Genomic DNA, 22,623 nt, shown 5'->3' with positions numbered 1-22,623 from the left:
ACTGAAAAAAAAAAACCAAGAAGCTGTGATGTTAATAATGATAATAGTAATTCCAGTGTAACAATTCCCTAACTTAGGTTATCTAGCTCAGGTTACTTGACTGAGGAATTATAACATTCCATGAAATTTTGTTTCCAAGTATTTCTGTTTCTGAGGGGACTAGACCTTTTTTCTGCCTGTATGAATATGCAGTTCACTACTTTCTTAAACTTTGAAGCTTTAAAACCTCTTGAAGAAATTATTTAGAAAAAAAATTATGATAACTTAAGCAAATTTAAATTTTGCAAAAAATTGCTCATCCGCTTCCATTCCTGAAGATTGAGCTGTATTTATATGTAGTCATTCAACTGTTGCTTACAATGAAATCTGAGAAGTAGATTTTTGTAAGTTTTAAAAGACACAGGTAAATCAGAATTAGTTTATTTCAAAATTTTCTGCTCATAGCTTACCTATGACATTTTTTTAAACTAATTTCTGTCACATCTCTCAGATGTTTCTTTAGGGAAGAAAAAGTTGAAAAAAGTGGGATGCGGTAATTCAGGAATAATTGCTATCAATTAAGGCCTAAAGTTACCAGTTCTGATAGATGTATTTTTGTTCATATTTATTTTTAAAAAACTTAGTAACTGAAAAGTTTTGAGCCTTTTTTTTTTTTCCTGAATTGGGTCTTATACCTATAAATGTTCAATTTAACTATAGTAGTTCAGGCAGGGAAAAGTCTTTATATGTCTGCATAATTTGGCACTATGTAACTTGCTTGAAATAATTGCATTGTAATCTTTCAAAGCTTCACTTTAGCATTTATTAAATAATTCATATTTCATGGGTGAGGCCTTTCTGTTGGCAGTGCCTTAGAGCAAGATAGCTGAAAACGAAGTGGAGCAGTTGTGTGAGGGGTTTGGAGTTGTATTTTTTTTTTCTTCTTGTTGTTGTTGTTCTGCTGTAACAGCATTTAGGTTGCATTTAGCAGCCTAACTGGGTTGACACAATTGTTGAGGATACAAAACTAAAGCATCGGTTGCTTAAACCTCAGCGTTACCAAAGCTTAATCATAGGCTGTTTGGTTTGGTTTTGTTGTGCTAGTTGTATTGTAGATCTCTGTTTTCCTTTTCTGCTTGCTAAATGGAGATGAGTGATAACATTTACATTACAGTTACAGCCAAAATTTGTTACGTACAGCATAAATGTGAAGGCTGATTATACTTTCTTAATTACAACAGTATTTGAGGTGGTATATTGAGATTCAGTGAGTGCTAGTGCCCTTCTTTGTGCTCACCACTTAATAAATTCAGTATCTGATCCAAATGCTGGCAGTTTCCAATGTGAACATGAGGAAAATGGCTGTGCCTGCAACCAGAAGTACCACTAGAACTACTAGGCAAATTGACAGGAAGAAGTACATCTACATAAGGTCTACCTCGAAGCCACCTCTTCATATTTACAAAATATTGGTACTTGAGTTGCAGGCACAGCATTTTCCTCGTGTTCATGCTGGAAACTGCCAGCATTTTGGTCACTGCCAACTTATTGTGCTCAAATGCCTGTAAGAAGGGATAGATGATAACCGGTGTGCTCCCACACGTTCTCTGTTTCTGTGCTGATGTTGCCAAAGCTGTTCTGCTAATTGCAATAACAAAGTCTGAAGAAAACTGATGTTATGGCACAGCTTTCTTGCTGTAGCACTCCTGAAACCACAGGGTTTCACATCCTACTTGTGACCAGCTCTTGACCTATCAGGAAGTCTTAACAGTCTTGGGTAAAGTAATATTCACAGGTTAGGGTGTTGTTCTGATCCTGTTTGGTACTATGTTTGTCACCTGAGTTACTGCCTGTGGCAACTCCTTCATTTTTGCCATTAGATGCCTGCGTAGAGAATTCATTTCAATGTTAGTCATGTTTAAAAATAAGTATGTCTCTCTTTTGTGGAAATACTGTATTAAACTTGGGTGTTAAATATTTGGAAAGTTTTGCATAGTGCAAATTATTAGAAGCCTTTGAAATGAATTATGTTCTGGGTTTATTGGTTTTATTTTTAATGGACATCTGATTTGCTGCCACATACAAAGTATATTTTATGAATATGTAACATGCATTTCCTCAGCAATAATCTGTGTTTGCATAGAATGATCGGAGTCCTTCATGCTTTCAAATTTCTCAATATAAGTAATTCTACCTTGTGGTGCTTGGGGGACTGGTTTTCTCTGCGTACCTTAATCTATAGTTCTTAATCATTTTCATTAATACACTTAGCTTAAGTTGTTAGCACTTTCATTGTCTTGCACTTTTGGTAGGTCTGAAAATGACTTCTGGGCTCACCTGTCACTGAGTGTCGTACAGACATGTTGGGACTGACACTGCTCTCACAGCACGTGGAAGCTCTAGACACCAACTGAGCAGCACAGCTGCTTCTGTTGTTGATTTTGATCAAACAATACTAGTTGAATAAGCACCTGGAGGTGTTTTTCTTACACGTAAAGCTCAAACTCCTGCTGAGGAGTTAATTATAGTCATTCAAGTTTCATGAGTAAATGACCAATCCTTTACAGTTAGGCACAGAAGCTTGGTTACCCTGTAATACCAAAGATGCAAGTGATATATTTAATTAAAAAAAAAAAAAAAGCAGTATCAGCTGACTTCAACTGTCCCTGGACTTCAGCCCTTAGCACCATTTTTTTTTCAGATCTGTTGCAAAATCTGTGAAACTACTTTAAAGTTGTCAAAGTTTTATTTTGCCTTCTAACAGGAAGAAAATGGCGAGGCGTTCTTTTGCATGTATTTGGGATTAAACTGCAATAGACCGGTATGTATTGAAAGAGTCTATAAAGCTTATTAAACTAATTTCCTAATAAGCAAGTGCTTTTGGTCTCTGTATATATCGAGCTGTGCTAATGCAACTTCGTATGCATGTATTTTTATCTTGTCATGTATTTGGCTTGTTCTGTGTCTTACTTCATTTCGCTTTGTAGTGCAATGCAGCAGCTTTTTGTTTTTTGTTTTTTTTTTGTGTGTGTGTGTATGTGTGAATTAAATGGTAACATGTTCCATGTAGTTTCAGTTTAGGCAGTTTATCTTCTCTTGCATCAACCCTGAATATCAACAAAGCAATGCTCACAAATAATCCTGGCTGGGTAGGCCTCGGAGGAACTGCCTCCTGCTGTTTCATTTTTATGTTAATTTTGATTGCATGCTTTCTTCTGGACACAATTACTCAACGGAGCGAAGAGATTTATGGTACCCTGCTTTTCTTAGCAAATAAAAATGTGCTAGAGAGAAACTTTCAACTAGCCATGTCTGCAGCTGCTCAAACATTTTCAGTGCTCTAGTCAGACTGCAATATGCTGTTAAAAGGTTTTCTGAACCAATGCAAGAGTGGAAGAAAAAAAAAGCCGTAAGGAATAGTAGGATTTGAACTTGATTTTTAAGTGTTACTCAGTTGTGCTGTTAGAAAGAGGCACCCTTCAGAATTATCAACAAATATATATATATATATATATATATATATATATATACATATATGTTAAAGCTATGTGTTTAAAGATGATGGTTTCCCTGGAATGAAAAGAGGATTGTGTGTTTGAACTGTCTCTAAGATAAGCAGTCTCTGGTTTGGGCTGATGTAGAAATTTGGTCAGATGTGTAAGAATGTAGAATTTCACTAAAGCTCTGTGCAAATTCAACAGCTGTAATGGACACGTACACAAATGCTAAAAATCAGAGCGCCATCTCCTCATTCTGCCTTTGTTCTCGAGCCCAGCTCCGACAGCTAAGGTGGAGGGAACTCGCTATTCTGTCTGACAGCAGGCAGGTTGCCACCTGCATTGCTTTAATGCCACCGTGTTTGCTGGGGGAAGAGATTGATGGCTGGGAAGAGACGGAGATGAAGGACAAAAATATACTGCTCACAGATTTACTGCTCCTAGGTCAGTTCCTGTAGCACAGATTTACTTTGCTGCTGTAGGACCTCATCTCTCCGCAGTATGTTTGCCTAGAACAAGAACGTTAATTATAGCCTTGGATGTGTTAGGCATAAATCTAAATTACAGGACCTATTACAGTGTAGTGGCAAACTCGACCTTGTATTTCTCTTCAAAGCCCTGCATATGTATGTTATATGCTCCAGTGCTTCTACCTCATTAAAGAGAAACGGGAGAAATGCAGCAGTCGTAGCTTGTGATCTCCTCACAGGGTTGTGAGGAATAGGCACATTCGCAGCCTGCTGCAGTGTCTTGTGTTTGGCAAGGGGATCTGCCTAGCTCTGCATTTATATTTGGAATGAAAAGCAAATGACAGCTGCTGAAACTTCCAGTCACTTGGTTCTGAAACTAAACTACAGATTTAAAATGTTTTTCGGCTGGCACTTAAAAGGTTGTGCTTTTTTGGGCCTTCTGACCTGCCCGAAGTTGTCCACTTGCCTCCCACGGGGCAACGTGAGAAGGTCACTGCTGCCCGTCGGGGTGGAAGCAGGTGCCGGTGTCTGTGGCAAAGGTATGCTGAGCAGCAGCACGCCTGGAGGTCGGAGCGATGTGAGTGGCCTGGCCGGACTGAGGTCCTGGGAGAGCAGTCCCTGAAGGACATGGGCTGTCCAGGATCACCTGGGCCTCAGGAGAGTCCTCTCCTTTGCTTCTGGTCGGAGCAGGGCTTGCCTGGCAGAAGGCGTGCCAGAACGTGCTAGTCTTTGGATACCAATTCTAGAAGTCCCTGAAATCTCTAATGATAAGAGCAGAGCATGTTTTCAGGGGATTTCTTCTGTGTGTGTATGGCAATGTGTAATTTTCAAACTAAGGTAATTGTCAGAAGGTACTGGTTTTGCTGGGGGCAGATAAAAAGAAAATACGATGAACTGCGTTGATCTTCTTTCAAGGATTATGTCGATCCACTGCAAGACTTAAAAGATCCTGAGAATTAAAATCAACAATTTGCCTCTAAGATCACCTAAATCGAAAATGCTAGCAATTGCATCCACAGGAGCTGGTTGCCAGTGGTAAGTGGTAACCACTTCTGGTCATGGCAGCCTGGGAAGATGCCTTGTTCTGCAAATCGAAGCGTCAATGCATTCTGTTCTGTCTCACAAATAGGGAGGTCCTTCCTGAATTATTTTGCATTTCATCCCAAATTTGAGCTGTTCAAACTATGCTTCAGAGACTTGCCTTCGGAGCTGTCGAAGTTCTTTTGCAGATGAAAGCAAAGATACTTGCTGAAGTTAGCCAGCATGTTGAGTCTTTGATGCTCTCTATATTTTGGATTTCTAATGAATGGTAAAGTTCTATTTGTTTTATTTATTTATTTTTATTATTTTTTTTTTTTATTTTAAATTCATGGTGTCCCCCAATTTTGATATCTCTGCCACCCAGTTTGCACAGTTAAAAAGATGGTGATATTCTAATAGCTTCTTTTTTTCCTCCAGTCTCATTCTTCTGTATGACATATCCAGGTATCCTATGCCAGATCAAGGCCATGAATAACACCAGGAGTCTCCAGAAAACTTCTCTGTCCTTGCAGCTCTCTGAAAAGGCCCTGCTTTTGCACTGAATTCATATTGATCCTTATCGTCATCTGTGGAGGAGTTTTCCTTGTTTTCATTGTTTACTCATCAAAGCCTGCATGAGCTGGGACATTACTTAGAATTTGGGCTTTTTTGTGACTGCTAATTAAGATTAAATAGTTCAGGCGTGGGAACACATCCTGTACAAACTGAATGAAAATATACAAGATCATTGATTTCTAATTTGCAGTTGTATTATAGGACCTATTGTTAGCCAGCTTTTAATCTCTTTACTGTGTCACGTTGCTTCAGAATCAGTTTAGTTCCCAAATCGACATGTCAGGCAGTAACCAAGTGCGAAGCACTGCAGAGCTTTTAGTAAATTGTGTCAGCACCGTCTCTTTTAAAACCAAACTCGTTCCATTGTTTTTCCCAGGGTTGATGACACAATAACAGGCTTATGATTTGATTACTTATACTTTGAAAATATTGGTACGGGACTGGCGTTTCTCCAACCCTCTGCAGCTTTCCTGGTTTTCAAAGCCTTATTAAAAATTGATATTGATGGCCAAGATGGCTTTTCAGCTGCCACGGTATGGAACAATCCCTCGAGAACAGGTTGCGTAGCCAACATCTGTGAAAGGGGAGACCTTTGCTCTGCAGCTTAGGAGAGTTAAGTTACCCACCCCTGCCCCCAAATCGGAAAGGGGGGCAGAGGCTCATGCAAAGGGGCATGACTTTCGTGAAATCTCATTGCTGGTGAGCACCAAGCACCCCGATGTGACCAGAAACAGACGAGCCGTCTTGGTAGCTCCCTTTTAAACAGAAGAATGCAAAAAGACTTGAAATTACAAAATGTAGTTTCTCGTTCTTTGTGGGATGGCCAAAGAGCACTGGGCCCTTAACCATTGCTTGAAGGGGAAGGCCAGCAAATTCACACGTTTTTGTTTACTGTTGCAGCTGTGGTTTATTCCTTCTCCCATCTTCAGGCCTGGTTTGCCCTCTTGGTCCCTGTGCATTTGCTGAGCTTCCAGCAGCGCGTGCTCTGGGACAGAAAGCGCTCAAGTAATGGCCTCGTCACGTAACGCGCTCCGAGTTATGTAATCAAGTGCTTCACAGGGGCTTGAAACTGCCGGTGCACAGAGGAGAAAGCACTAAATGAAATGCCTGTGGAAGACAACAATGAATTAGGACATCTATTAAATATTTCATCTCTTGAGTGTTCTCAAGCCCAGGAGCACCCCAAGCAGTATAAATCTGAGAATTCATGGTCTTAAAATGAGGAAGCAACGGATGAGGAGACCATTATGAGGTAGATATACAAGGAGCTGTACCTCTTTCCTCCTTTTTTTTTTTTTTTTTTTTTTTTTTTTTTTTTTTTTTTTTTTTTAAGGCAGCAGCAGGCATTTTGTTGGCAAAGCTGACTGTGAATCCACCTTGGGTTTATCGATCTCCTTTCATACCCAGCTGAACATGATTCATTTGCCAAATGGGAGCTGTTTCGTAGCTGGGCTGATGTGGATGAAAGACATTTGACAGACTGGTGCAACTCAGAGACGAGCAAAATGATTTTGTTTAATAAAGAATAAATCTGCATAAATGGGACCTGAAAAGAAGTCTCTTGTCTTAACCCTTTCCTTCCCTCCCCTCCCGGCACTGCAGTGGTATAACCAAAATTCAAACATCCCTACATGGGCAGAGCTCCCTCGCTACCACTGTAGGTATGCTGACTCATATCAGCAGAAAATATGAACCTTGTGCTTTGCAGAATGTTTGCTGTTTTTTAGTGATTCTCCTTTGGTTTTAATGTTTTAACTTTTTTTCTTGGGATGCTATTTAATAGCCTAAAAAGTGATAGAGTGATGGTAATATTCTACTGCAAGCTTTCTCTTCCTTGACTTTCAATCCTATTATCCTCTTGTTGAAGCTTTTTATGAGCACTTGAGCAGGGAAGAGGAGAAATTTTTTTTCATCTGCTAAGCTTGTTAGCATCTTGATGCAGAACAGGGAGAAAAAGGGTTTGCTTCTGCTTTGTGAATAAAAATCCATGAGATGTGTACAAGTTTCTGTTGCCTTTGTTTAACAGAGCATCTGGTGAAGTCCCTCTGTTTGTACTGCTAACTATCAGGCACTGGGATGCTCGATGTAGTTTGGGTTGATACAGACTAGGTGGAGTAAAACTGAGTCTGAACAGCACAAGGCTGAGAAAACACGCCTGAGAGCAGGCTGCAGATGGGCAAGATAAACAGGCTCCCCTGGCTGAGACTGAGTAGGCAGGCCTCTTTAATGGCTCTTAGCAACGCCCCTGCTCTGACCCTCCTCATATGTGAGGGAAATCAAATCAATACACCCGGCTTCAAACCACGATGCTGCAGCAGCAGCAGGGCATTGTGGCAGCCTTCGTCTCTTAAATCCGTCATCGCCTTTCAGCTCGCCGATCTCTGAATATCCATCCCTGCATCACTGCTGAAGACGAACCTGACTGCATCTCTGAAAGGATTCCTCGGGCTCCCATGTATAACCTCCTCCTTATTGGCAAGCATTAGGTAGGCGATTTTCAAGTGCTTCTGGATTTGCAGGCAGCTTTTAACGTTGATCCGAGAACCCTATTGTATTCTCTGTAATCAGAGTGCAAGCCTCTCTCTAAAACCTTCTCTGCTTTAAATCTTCCTTTTCATCTTCTGTGTTTGTGGTTGGGCTAGGGGAGTGTATTTCTGTTTTTATTTTCCTTTTTTTTTTTTTTCCTCTCTCTTTTTTTTAATGTTGTGGCTGATGTGTGCTTTTGGAAAAGGATATTCCCCCCTGGTCCCTCCCCTGTTCTGCAGAACAGCTATAAGAGGTGCCATACAATTACCTTCAGTGTTGATGAACAACTGTTCGACTGCCTAACCTATAGGGCAGGCTGTTCACTCTTTCATTCTTTAATTTTCCGGTGCCTTCTTCAAAGCTGCAGACCAGGATCTTGCCCGCTAACTAAGTTCTGCTTTGGTTCCAGAGATGGCTAACAGAGGACCAAGCTATGGCTTAAGCCGAGAAGTTCAGGAAAAGATTGAACAGAAATATGACCCGGAATTAGAGTCCAGGCTGGTGAACTGGATTATTGTACAGTGCGGGGAACAGATAGAGCACCCTCCTCCTGGAAGGCAGCATTTTCAGACCTGGTTGATGGATGGAACGGTAAGCGTTCTGTCCAATTCTGCATCTCCATGACTTTATGTGCACAGTGAATTTGTATTTATTATCATGTGTCCTTATTTTCAGTGTTCATCTTGGCTAAACTGGTCTGTGCTCATGGCCAGTGCAGAAATGTGTATCTTAGCATCTGAGTGATGCCCTTTTGACTGGGAATCTTAATCTGGGAAAATAATTATTCTACCAGTGTACTGGGATTAGTACAGTGCTTATGATTCCTGTGAGTCATGCACATTATATATGAGTATGACTCATTCCTTCAGAGCCTTTTCTCATGCAGTTAAATGAGGTCTGTTTTTAAAATTAGATATACAGTTTTGTCTTCAAGAAATAATCATTGTCGACATAAAAAAGCGAATAGATGTAGAAAATTTGATGGACTGGTTTATGTCATAACTGTTTTCTTGTTTGGGAATCATTCTGTAGCTAAAACGTCGTATTCTGTTGGTTTACTGAACAACAGGCAGATGCTGCTGTTTGCAGTGGGCTGTAGGAATACGCTAATCATTGAATCTCTGCCAAAGTGACTGTAACAGTATTTCAATTGACATGGCTTATTTTTTTGGCTCAGGCATGTGGTTTCTTCTCAGTCATTATATAACCTTTACCAGTGATTGCTTTGTTGTCTCTAGCAGATTAGGATTTATTTGGTCAGGCTATTGCCATCAGTTAATGAAATCTTTAATGCATTTCTAATATACTTTGATTATTATCAATTCTCTTCTTTGTTTTTAATCAAAGAAATTATGTCCCTGACAGAAACCGACCAGGTCAAAAACATTTTGCAGCATCATTTCATGTGCAGAAATTGCCTTCTACTTTGGTGACTTCTTCCTACTTCTGTTTCTGTGTTTCTCTCTCAGCTGTTATGCAAGTTAATAAACAGTTTACATCCAAAGGGAAATGAGCCCATTGCAAAGATCTCTGAATCAAAAATGGCTTTCAAGCAGATGGAACAAATTTCCCAGTTCTTAAAAGCTGCTGAAATCTACGGAGTAAGAACAACAGATATTTTCCAGACGGTGGATTTGTGGGAAGGTAAAAATAATAAACTGGAAGTCAGTTTGCAATCTTCATTTTACTTTGCTTTGATGTGTTGTAATGGTGCATTTTGTCTAAGGCATATTCTCTAATATAATTATCTTTTGTTTCTGTTTGCCTTATCTCATTACCGTGTTCTTCCGGTGGTGCATTATCTCCTCTGAGAGACTTATATTACCCTGAGGGCATAATGGAGCTTTTCCAAGCTCATGTGTTATCCAAAGGCCCATCATTCTGACAGAAATCTGCAGACCTAATAAAACAAATGCTCTCTGTGCTAATTATTTCCAAGTAAATAACTTCTAATAGCAAGTATGGAAAACCGTTATTTTGTGACGACAAGCTTTTATTGCAGTTTTCAAATTATAAGCAAAGCTCAAACTAGAGCTATAAAATGCATTGCCAGGAGCAGATATGTCTCTGTAGAGCTAATGAGGGCTCATCTATGACTAGCGAGAAGCAGAAACCACTGCTATCATCATGTTAGCTGAGCATCTCTCTGCAACAGTACAATCTTTCTGGAAAGGTCACTATGGCAACAGCAAAAAATCCTGAGTGCCCCTGTAGCTTTGTAGAAAGCCAGGTGAAGGCTCTCTCCACCCCATGCGCGAAGTGGACACCCCGTGTTCCAGCTGCAGGAGAGCTGAGTCACTTCTGTTGCGATGCACCCCTTCCTGGTGCTCTAGCAAAATGCACGCTGTATCCTGCATCTCTCTGGATGAGGTGGTGCAAAATGCTTCGTGTAAGGGCTCAGAGCAAAGACAGCACCAGGGCAGAGAAAAGGAGGCGTGCAGAGAAGTGAAAGGGGGAGAAATCTGCCAAGAAAATGAAATGGTGAAAGGAGGAGAACAATCCATGGAGAAAGCTGGTCAGTATAGTTAGTGCGGGAATGTATGTGGAGCGAAAAGAGTGGGTTGTTTCCACAGGCTGTTGGGATATGTGGAAAGATCAGTCCTCTGAAGGACAGCTCGAGGCACAAAGGACAAGGGAGCTCTGTGCAGATGAGTTAGAGGGGAAGGATATGCTGACAGCTGGCATTGCTGGGATCTGTGATGTTCTCAGGGTACCGGATTTACTTGACAGGTCTCACCTTGGGCACAAGGGCTGGATTGTTTCTTCCAGGTCAGAGTTTTGTGTTTCATCCAATCCACCTTTAAATGAAGGGATTTTTACTTCCCTGGAGTAACGCTCTCCTCCCCAGCCTGGCAGGCTGTTGAAAGGGAAACTCCATCTATCTCGTGAAGGATGATAACAGCTCATTTCAGAGGTTTTCCTTTGCTGTCATCTGCATCTTGTAATGGCTTTGCACAATGAAAATGAAAGAACAATATGCTGATCTTTATGATGAAAAGCACTTGCTTTTAAGAGAAAAAACTCCTCAAGGTGGTAACTCTAATCTCATTTTCTTGCTTTCCCTCATCACCTTTCTTCAGCAGATGTAAGGGAAAAAACTGGTAACTTCCAGATGCCAGAAAGTCAAAACACAACTCAAAACCCAGGAATGAGACATACAGGACTTTTCTCCAATGTTGTTTTAGGACTTCCCAAAACTAATGTGCATCTCCTCGCTTCCCCATTCTCTTTGTATCCTCCCACTGCTCATTTCAGTGCTGAGACAAAACAGCATGTCTCTCCAGGAGTGAGTCTGTGCGAGCTTCTTGCGTCCAACCATAGCTCTGACCTCTAGCATCTGTGCTGCCTCGGGGCTGGAGCAGCTGAACCTGGCTGCATTAGCTAGACAGAGAGGACGGTATCTTTTTCACTGTTTCATAATTACAGTATTTCTACGCTTCATAAAATATTTCCAGGCCACAACCTGTTTAAAAAGAGAGGGGACATCAGTGTATGTGTATAGGGAAAGGAAACTACGTGTGTCTGACAAAACAGTTTCTCTCTGGCACTGATTGTTTTCCAAGATCTTTTGCTTTGAGATTCTTAGTAATGATTAATGAAAATGTTTTAGTATGCAGTCTGCTGTTGGCTGTTTCAAACTCACTCGGTCCGTCTGTTGTATTTTCCTTCATCTCTGTGACTTCTCAGTCCAAGAGAGCTGTCACCTCTTTTGATCCTTTCTAAATGTACTGGGCTGAGCAGCTTTCCCTAGTCCATGCCCAAGAGAGGGATGTTCGCTGTTTTTTACAGACACCTCCCAGGTATGTTTCCAGATGGGTAAGAGGCAGATGTAACTCTGGATGCTTGCCCAGCCTGCACAAAGCAGCGTTTTGGGGACACGGAGCAGAACAGTTCTGCCTCTGTGGGTCCAGGCCTTCCCCTTTGTGTGCCTGGAGAGGAAGGCCTTCGGGCCAGGTTTCCCCCAGAGAGAGAGGGCACCCCAAGAAAGAAGTGACCGGAGGCCCCCTCCTCCTCTACAGGACCCTGTATGAGGCTGTGCCATTCAGAGCACACCACGAAGGACGGGATGGTGAATGTCACAAGGCGACAGAGACTCGGGGTCGTTCCTCGCCCGCAGCATCTGTCGCACGCATCGCGGGGGCCCTGCGAAGCGGGGCCTCGGCCGCTGCTTTGTTTCGTCAGGTGGCACCAGGCTCCTGCTCGGGCCCTTCTTCCCCTGCTGCGTCTCCCCCTCGCTGCTGACAGATAGAGCGGAGCGTGGAGCGTGGGGGAGGCTGCCAGATGGCTCCGCCGGGCTGATCGTGATGTTTTGCTACCCGTCTTTTGTTTCTCTTTTTTTTTTTTTTTTGTCTGTGTGTGTTCGCCATCATTATTCAGCTCATTCACTTTCAAATCCTTTTTCTACATCCTTTTTCATCCCAGTCGGTTACCATGCTCCTCATTACACGGGAGGCATCCCGAGGACGTTATATGTGGCATCTGTTACAGCATATGGTACATCCCCTGCTTCGGGCAGCTCCGAGTCCCCGCCTCACGCTGCTCCGCGTGTGCCTGCATACGTGCGAGATATCGGGCTCTCCGGCGGCCCTCTCTGAAGCAGGGACCCCATCCAACGCAGTCTGCTTTGACAAACACAGCAAAGCAAGGACTCTGGATGGCTGACAATTTGTTTTCTGCACACATGGTCCCCCGCGGAGAGGATTCCTGTAAACTTTAATAGGCTGTATGACTGCCGCGGTTGGAAGCTGCTAGACGTTTTCAGCTTTAGGGTGCCTCTGTCACCACTGGAGGTATTTCTGAAGCCTGTTGTCATAGTCATGTCTTGAGTATCACGTGGTTTGTGTGGTTTTGGGAGTAACTCATTTCCTTATGTGAAGAACTTGCATTCAACATTAGATCCATTAACTAGAAATGTGATTTCAGGAAAGAGGAAGAACTGAAAAAGAAAGGAAGGGAGGGGAGTCATGGAAGCAGTAAAGGAGGCATTTCAGAAGAAGGGAGATGCAAAAGATGTATGAGACAAGTTCTGATAACTTATCACCTGTCACCATTGGATAGACATGTCAACTCCTAGTGAAGCTGAGTTGTTCATTTTTGCTAGAAAGTTTTCCAAAAGTTACCCGGTTTGGACTGAGTAATGAGTTAGAGTCTGCCTGGTTTTATTTGCTGTTTTATGTTCTCTGCCCTTTTTTCACCAAGTGGCAAAATGCAGGAGAAGAACCAAGAAAATAGGAAAAATCTTCATTTTTAAAAAAATCATCTTTTTAATTAATTGGAGGAATCAACAGAAGATATTGATGCAAAAGGAAAATTTATTTTTTATCTTTGTTTTGGAAGGAGGGACAGGAGGAGTGGATACAATTTTTTAAATGAAAAAAAAAATGTTGGCAGTGGGAATAGCAACCTCTTTTGAAAATACATTTCAAGGAGCCATCTTGGAAACCTGGTGAATTTTAGGGTATTTGGAAAGCATGCATCTAACCAAATGATAGGCAAGTTCACCCCTCCCACTATAGATGGGAAATTATCCCCTGAGAAGCTTTTCTCTCTCCACTTTTTTTTGGGGGAACCCGAACAACTAGTGGAGACCACATATGGAACTTTTACTTGGCTAAAGGTGGGATGAGCCCTGACTTTTCAAAATGAGGAATGAAGTGGGATTAGGTAAGGTGGGAGAGTATGGAAGGATAGTGAAAGTCAGGACTGGATGTCAGGAACTGAAGGTACGAAAGTGCAGAGCATCGACTTTTGGCAGCCTGTGAAAGGAAGCCAGTAGGGAGGATTTGGGGAGTGATTTGATGAGTAATTTGGGAAGGGCTGATTCACGTTATCTGCACAGGACCTTTCCAGGAATGCCAGGAATTCTGTCAGCACAGGGACAGTCTGGAGTTGCTGGTGGCTAGATAGTGGGACTGGTTTACAGGTGGAGAAGCTGAGGCACAGAACAGTTATTTGCCACATAGCTCTCCTTCAGCCACGTTTTACTGAGTGTATTACCGTTCCCTGTATGCCAAAGTGACCTCTTCTAAAGACAAAATTTCTGCCAATGCAATTATCTAGAAGGACTTAAAACAGCATGGGGGAAGGCATTAAAATAGCCTGGAAGCCTGGCAATGCCTGAATAGTAAAGTTTTGCTCTAGCATGATCCCTCCGACTTTTAATAAGCTTTTGCACATCAGCACCTTCATTTGAGCAACTCTAAAATAGCATTTATAATGCTGTTAATGTAGTTGTTCAGGGGAGCCGAGGGAAATAGTTAATACATTGGATGATATTGTTTGTCAGTGTGCCAAGCTATTTGTTGTGCAAGGATTTCTTATATTGCTTTCACTGTTTGGCTTTCCAGGGAAGGATATGGCAGCAGTGCAGAGAACCTTAATGGCCCTAGGCAGTTTGGCGGTCACCAAGGATGATGGATGCTACAAAGGGGATCCATCCTGGTTTCACAGGTAACACCCAAAGCACAGCTTCCCAGAGCTGTCTTCCATGGGAAGATGGTAACGCTCTCTATCTTTAGACTTTGAAGAAATTTACTGGGGAAGGAAAGGAAGAATCTTTCCACCATTTCCTTGTAATGCAGAGATTTTCTCTCTGGACTCTAGATGAGGAAAACAAATACCCAACCAGGCAGCAGCATTTTCTGCCTTTCACTGGTTCCCAGCTTATCAACATCACTGTCAGGACCATGCCTAACCATACCTCGTCGGTCTGAAGTTACGCTAGGGCTGCTGGGGAGGAGCCTTGTGGGAGCAGTGCAGTGCATCCATGCTGCTGCCTTTTCTCAGGTAGCTGTCTTCATCCCACCTTATGTGTCCCTCCTGCTCTGGGGCTGGGAAAGCACTTTTGGTACCGGGACTATGGAGCTCCTCGCCTATGGCTCCAGCTCTGGGTTCCTCCTGGAGGCAGCGTTTTATATTGAGGCTGCTAGGAGGCTGTGTTGGCATGGATGTCTGTGTGCACACATGGGGACCCTACTGGGACTGCACACAGGGAGGAGTGCAGCATCCCACCTTGGGGATATTTGCAGCACATCCATCTTGCTGTGCGAGGTGCCAACACTGATTGCTGAAGAGGCAAAATTTTCTTATCCCCTGACATCATCCCTGCCTCTTAGTCCTTGGAAGGAGAGCAATAAAACTTAGGAAATTCAGCCACCAGTTTCGATGACATTCATCTGTTTAGCAGCTTCAGCTAATCCTCTATATCCATTTACGAAGAAAAGGGAATTAAAGTGGCAGCAGCTGTGCAGATGTGTGTGTCCTAAGAGTAGCTGGCAGGAAAGGTGACATTTTGCCCCACATCAGATAACATAAAGCCTCATGAAGAGAAGTCTGTCTTATATGTCAGCAAACCCCCACATGGAGAGACATGCTGAGAACATGACCCTTTACCTAGCAAAGAGAAGACAAGGAGCCTCTTTCCATTTTTTCTTCAAACCTAAACTGATTTCCTTCCCTGGTCACTTCTAATCTTGTGGAGTAGCACTTATCTGGGAAGAATTCTCTGTCTTGGCTAAGATGTTTATTTGCTCTAAAGCGCCGTTTATTTTGGCTCGGAAGGCTGAGAAGAAGGACAGGAAGAAAAGGAAATCCTCCCACAGTTAGCCCTCCTGCCCCACAGGCATGGTATTGAAATGAGATTCCTCCATCCAAGAGTATTTCTAATACTGAAATGACTGAAACATATTAGCAAAAGAAGTGCTGCCTCCTGGGCATCGTTTTCTTTGAATTTTCTAATGTCTAGGTGAGGATCAGCAAAAACAAAGCAAACTTCGCTTTGTTTGTCTTGAAGCTTGAGCTGGTTCAACTGAGGCTAAAGGAAACTTGAATTTTAGGTGAACAAGTGAAAACTCCTATACATTCTTCATATGAAATTAGTTTAAATTTACATAATACAGTCCACAAAGATTTGTATTTACTGAATATAATTGGTTTTAAAATTCAAATCCAGTTACAAGCTTTAATATAAACCAGACGTGAAATCACTATGACCCAGACAGGCTTATTTGTTTTATGTAACTACAACAAATTCCTACATGGAAAAATTAATTTTAATCTGGGCTCTTAATTGTGGGTGGGAACAGTTTTCTTTGGCGTAATTGGAGACACGATCACCTCCCTCCTCCCCCAGCTGTCTGCCCTGCCTGTGCTGTATGGATAACCAATGCATATGTACTGCAGTCCCTGAAAGACTGTTTTGTAGCCGCTGCCTTCAGCAAAACTGGTGTTATTTCTGTAAGGAAATAATATATGGCAGGTCAGGAGCTGTTTTCTGAGTAGCTTAACCACCCCTTCAGGCAGACCAAGACCCTCACTACCACCCAGTGTTAGTCGTGAGTCAGGGCTGTCAGGCTGATCCTTAATCACCTTAAACTGAATTGAAAGATGTCAAGATGAAGTGGAATAAGAATATCCACACATGAATCTGCAGTGATCAAGATACCCCCACACTTGGGCTAAGCTTTTAACTTTCCATTGCCAGTGTCTCTCATGCCCACTTCCATTGGGCCTGGTTGTCCTTTCCTCGTGTGTCCTGGTGAGCTTTGTGGATCCACAGCTGTTTATCTTGGGGGTTGGCAGCCTCGAGCGCTGATGCGAAGCTGGCATAAAAAGTTAACAAGTCTGTGTGGTGGTATCGTGTGCTCACGTGGTGGTAAGGGTGACGGCAGAGAGGCCAAACACAGCTTGTAGTAGTGTGAGGCTTTGAGGGGAGTAGGCTTGCCCTCACCTGCTTTTCTACAGTGTCATTTAAGGCCATTTCTACTAACCTAAAAGCAAATATTAAGTACGTGTTGTTATCTGTAAGGTCATAGTAGACTAAGGGCGGTGCTTATGATCATAAAAATAACACTAGATGACACAAACTGTACAAATAATCATCTTTTATTAGGCTATCCAGACTTCCTTTTGGTTCCCTCTCTCTCTCTGATATCTTATTTGCAATTCTCATTTCCTGATCATAGATAGTTACATATCAACTTTCTGTGGAATTACTCCTTGGCACAGCTGAAAAGTCTGTGAGGGGAAAAAAAAAATAGAAAGTGTTCCTGGGATTTTAATTAAATAAAGGCAGACGCAGCAAACCTGAGATTGAGTTAAGTCATAGGAGTAGTTCCAAAAACATCCTCTCTCAGAGATCCTGGCAGTGGTTCACTGCCTGTGTAAGGATTCTGGAAAAGACATTTAGCAGCAGGGAGACAGGGTGGCTTTCTGAGGCGCATCAAGTCCTGCATACCTCCCTTCAGAGTGGCATGCTTTCTGGGAAGAGCTCTGAGCCTGAGATCCCGTGGTGGGCCTCTATAAACCCTCGTATTAGTATTAGTCTGTGCATTAACATCAGAGATGCAATGAAGAACAACCACCAGTTGGCTGGTTGTCTGTGGCTGTTTCTTAACTTTCTGCTTTGCTTTCATGAACGTGGGTTCCTCTCCTGCGATGTCCTGAATGCCCTGAGCCCAGCAGAGAGCTTAAGGACACGAGCCATGGCGCTCAGCACAGTACTGGACAGACCCTCACGGAGGATGGCGTTGATGGCTTGCAATCACAGCAGGCACCTAATCTAGCATTCCCATCTAGCGGTGGGGTGGGGAGAGGAGGGGAATTGCAATGCGATGCCGTATTGTGGGGTAAGGTGATCCCAAGATAAACAGACACAGCAGGCAGACAGATTGTACCTGGGTGGGAGCCGACTGAAAGCCTCCCTCCCTTTGGGCCTCGGCCGCAGCAACAGACTGATCCTCCTCTTGTCTAAGTGGCTTGTTTTCCCCACCTTGCTTAAAAGAAAGATTAATCAAGTACAAACTTTTGTGCTTAACAGAGGCTTGACAGCCACTTCTGTCCCCAGAACTATTTTGAGGGAAAAGAGACTCCTTTTAAGGTCCAACAAATGTTCATTGATCTAAAAGGCTTTTGAGACCACTAGGACCAAACAAACGTGGTCAGTGCGTTTTGACAGAAGATAAAGGACTGGCATACAGTTAAGACACAGGTGCAAAGGCCAAAGTCTTTAGAGGAGAGAGATCTGGAAATGGCAACAGGGCAATTGTTCTGTCCTGCAGGCAACCATCATCCACTCTTGTGAAAATGAGCAAGTCACTTGTCTGCCCCATTGTTTCTTTGTGTACATCCAGCTCACATTTACTGCACTGAAGTGAATTATGCCAATGTATACTGTTGCTCTGGATGGATATCAAGCTGTATTACTGCACAGATAAGTATCTCAGTGATCAGATCCCACAGACCACAGCTTTTAAGAGCAACAGGGCATAACACAAACTTAAGCCTATTATGAGTGTTTTATACAGCTTTACATAAATATTTTACCTGTCACAGCTGCTGGGGAAGCTATAACCCTGGGGGTCTTGAGTAAGAGGTAGAGTGAAATTCTGAAGTAGTGTGGGTTTGGCTAGAGTATTGCTTCTAACTGCAGGAAAGCAATTAGCGCAGCCAGTATTGTCTGCCCTGTGGGATGGTGCAAATGAAGTATTGCATTACAAGGGGAACATCTGTTAACGTGAGCCAATTTCAGATTGCTTTTCACGATCATCTGGGCATCTGCAGAATGACCGCATGTGTGTGTGTGTTGCTTTTTTGTGTGCATCTGGACAGGAAAGCACAGCAGAATCGACGAGGATTTTCAGAAGAGCAGCTTCGTCAGGGACAGAACGTAATAGGCCTTCAGATGGGCAGCAACAAAGGAGCTTCACAGTCGGGTATGACAGGCTATGGCATGCCAAGGCAGATTATCTAAAAGCACCTCTGTCTGTAGAGAAAACACTCCTTCTGCAGCATGGTCTGTTTAACATAAAAACAAAAAAGAAAAAAAAAAGAGAAAAAAAAAAAGCTCATTAGTTCTCTTTCTGCCTGGTTTTTCATATTTAACGCTCTCTAAGATTTGAGGTATTTTTGGTTTGGTTTGTTTTATTTGCAGCCGCAAGAGTTCATCTAGGAACTTGAGTTTTCGTGGTGTTGTGTGTCAGTTCACAGCACGTGCTCACTGCTGCCTCCTACTTTTCACTTCTAAACTATGCAAAGACAATTATTCTGTATTAATTTATTTGCAAAGTGTTATCTTCCACGTTCGTCTCACACCACTCTTGTATCTCAACCAGTAACCTCATTCTTCAATTCAGTGATGATATTGTTTGACCTAAGAATAAAGACATTAAAACACATCTCAGACTCGTTCTTTAAAGGAAGTAAAAGCAATGCAAACCAACCACCACGTGGTACAGTGCTGAGAAGTTAAATGTTTTGATTGTTCAGTGTGTCTTGCCTCTAACCAAATGCCTTCTCTGTGTGACTCCTTGCTATGTGTTTACAATCTGTTATATGTTCAATTTGGTGTTTATCTAAAGGCACATCCACTATGTTTTCCTAGAAACGCTCAGAAAAAAGATATATTACCTGTTGAGTCTGAAACATGTAGTCCCTCCCAATTTAGCTTGGATTTACCTTCACCTAGAGTGATGGGTTGACTCCAGCCAGCAGCCAAGCACACCTAGACCCCTTTCCTGCAGGATGGGGAGAAAATAAAAGGCAAGAAAACGGGTGAATCAAGCTAGCTTTTTCTTCCCCTATTAAACTGATTCTGAGTATGAAAGCAAAGCAAAATAAGAATTTTATTCACTACTTCCCATCAGCAGGCAGCTATTTACTCACTTCCTGGAAAGTTGGCCCTCAGAACATGTGATGGTTATTTGGAAAGACAGATGCTATAACCACAGACATCCCCCCTTCCTCCTCCTTTTCCCTGAGCTTTTGTTGCTGAGCACAGAACCTTTTGATACAGAAAATCCCCTCGGCCAAGTTGGGTCTGCTGTCCTACCTCTGTCCCATCCCAACTACTTGTCCATCCCCAGCTGTGGGAGTAGAATAAGAAAAAGAGAAAGAGGCACTTGTACTTGACATTGTACAAGCACTGTTCAACAACAGCCAAAGCACAGGTGTGTTATCAACACTGTTTTAGTCACCAATCCCAAACACACCACCGTAAGGGCTGCTGCGAAGAATGTCAACTCCATCCCAGACAGAGCTGGTTCAGCCAGCAACAGATGAGTCTTCATGAATGCAATGCAATCCCCAGTGAGTTCTTCACTCTGAAAGGAAACTCTGTTGGAGGTGAGAACAGATTTTACTTTGTGGTAATTGATGTTGTATCAAACAAAATGCTGCAAACTAAGGAGTGTTTTAAACACAAAGGAAGAAACAGAAGAGATGTGCCAGAAGGCTTCAGATTTAAAGTCATTTGTAGTTCAAATTCAAAGAGTTTGTTATGCTCACCTGTTGTAAATTTGTCTGGTCATTCATTTTGGGACAGTTTGCTGGAGAACCAGTAGGGACTGCTTTCTGGCATGGTCATCTGGCCACAGGAGCTCACCAGAGCAGTTCACCTGCTCATTAGTGCAGGTTGCCTTGCAGATACATGACACATATACTCAGGGGACACAATATTTTCTCTGTAGTTTTTTTTTCCTATTGATAACTATCTCTGTCAGCTTCACTTGCAAAGTCCTATCACTTCTTCCCTCCAGGCAAGTAGGAAAGGAAATGTGATAATCAAACTTTGTGGGATTTTTTACTCATAACAGAATTCCAAGAAGGCCTGAAGGCACAATCTCTGGAAAGATAACAAATGAATGGGCATTTGTTCTGACCGCTATCTGAGTGCCTAAGTGCATACATAGGGATGACTTCTGTCCATTTGTTGCTGCCTTAGGTCTGAACCTCGTGGCACACAGTGATATCTAGTTGTCCACTAAGCAGTCCTGGAGCTGATGACACACAGATTGACATGACTTCAAAAGTTTCTACCAGCACATAAACTGAAGACGTCATTCTCCTATCTAAGATTAAGCTCTAGTCTCCCTGTCAGGAGTGTGGGATTAATACCTACCCACTTAATGCAAGCTTTGATGCACTATGGAGCATAGCAAGTGAGAAGTGATGTAAAGGTCACATCATGTGCTTGGGGCCGAGCTAATCTATAGCAGCTGCTTATGAAAAGGCCCTGCCCACACTTGTACCTCCTCTTAAACCTGCTAGGGCATCTTGACTTTTCCACTGTGCTCTTGTCAAGCACGTTTTTGGATGTTTGCTACTGGCTTAGGGCTACTTTTCTGTTACTGAGGTGAATTAGCTCAGTACAGGAGCAGATGACCACCTGAGATGATGTATCTGGGGCTAGGAGCTCACCCTGCAGCTGTGGTGGGAGGTTAGCTCAGCGCAAAGTATAACATGTATGTTCTCCCTATATACTACTTTAGTTGTAATGTGAATAGGATAAAAATTTTCTTACTGAAAGCAAATAAAGTGATTAAGAAAAAACAAAATTCACTGAACTTCTCTAGGCTGACAAGACAACCTCACCTTGGAGAGCGCAAACATGAAAAGCAGCCATCTTCCCCTCACAGAGACTAGAAAGTCACAGCTGTGACAGACAAAACGGCTGTATTGTCACCAGATGGATGAGAGGAGCTGGAAGACCTGTTGTGTGGGTAAGAGAGGCTCACAGCCTGACCCCTCTGCCCCACACCATCCCCACAGGGAACACAACCTGCAGAAGCCATCTTTGAGTTTGCCAGCCTGGGCCCCTCCCCTCCATTTGGCTAAAGAATTGTCATCCTGTATGTCCTTCTCTCTGGAAGCACCATTTTATGTGTCACGTGCCAATTGCATTCACGAGGGCACACCACTGGCTTTCTGCCTTCCTGACACCGCACTATGGCATCCCTGGTCGGCCCTTCTTTGTCAGATTTTCTTCCTGAGCTCACAGCCAGCAGAGGGGATGGGGCCAAATGCAGCTCCCACCTCAACACAGCAGGCAGACCTCCTGGCAGAGCAGCAGACCACTTATCCCAGTGCTCTGCCTCTGGTAGTGGCAAAAACAGAGGCTACTTAGAGAGATCGCTGGAGCCCGGCTGCTTTCTCTGGCCCCTGTCCTTTGCTCTCCATCTGCATCTGCAGTTGTTGCAATAAGGCATGGCCCAGCAAAAGAAAGACTGTGCACCAATGAAATGTCCTGTCATCAAAGCTATGTTCCCTGATTAAATGTGCTTTCATTAGGTTTGGCAGTCTGATGGCCTCACCGGGGTTATAGAAAACATTGTATGCTTGCACAGTGAAAAGACAGCAAGTTTAACACCCCATATAAGCAACAAGAGCTAGGGCTCCAGGAAAGAAAATCTGCAAGCTGTGGCTGCACACACAGGACCTGTTTAGTATGGGAACAATGCTATCGAGTGATACCTGGAATCTGGCCTTTACCCCAGCTCACAACAACCACTTTCATCACCTAAAACCGTCAAACTAATCTGGCTATCTATCTGTTAATATCTGGCAGGAGGTGCTCCGAAGGTTAACCTTATCTTTCCATGTTCCCATATGATGATACAGAAATACTAACATTATTATTAATTAAATATTATCATGGTCTGGTTTTTATGTCTCCCTAGTAAAACATCCTTGCCACCAAGTTTACGAACATCTTAAGATAAGAAGTAAATTAATATAGCACAAGGCTAGTTTAGTAACAAAGATGACAGGAAACATTATGG

The 22,623-nt window shown here is 42.8% G+C and overlaps 1 protein-coding gene across 1 annotated transcript; it reads left to right on the top strand.

Annotated features, from left to right (window-relative positions):
* Positions 1-56: 56 nt before the first annotated feature.
* Positions 57-19,242, top strand: TAGLN3 (transgelin 3). Its single transcript, XM_080575750.1, has 6 exons — positions 57-2,800; positions 7,913-8,028; positions 8,478-8,659; positions 9,538-9,712; positions 14,416-14,518; positions 18,677-19,242. Exons 3-6 carry the CDS (start codon positions 8,480-8,482, stop codon positions 18,816-18,818), a joined length of 600 nt encoding a protein of 199 aa, XP_080431876.1. The 5' UTR covers positions 57-2,800; positions 7,913-8,028; positions 8,478-8,479; the 3' UTR covers positions 18,819-19,242.
* Positions 19,243-22,623: the final 3,381 nt, after the last annotated feature.

The sequence above is a fragment of the Anser brachyrhynchus genome (assembly GCF_964034855.1).
Source record: "Anser brachyrhynchus genome assembly, chromosome: 1".
NCBI classification, from domain to species: domain Eukaryota; kingdom Metazoa; phylum Chordata; class Aves; order Anseriformes; family Anatidae; genus Anser; species Anser brachyrhynchus.
Note: the sequence above shows the minus strand (reverse complement) of the source record. Positions and strands in the feature narration are given on the sequence as shown.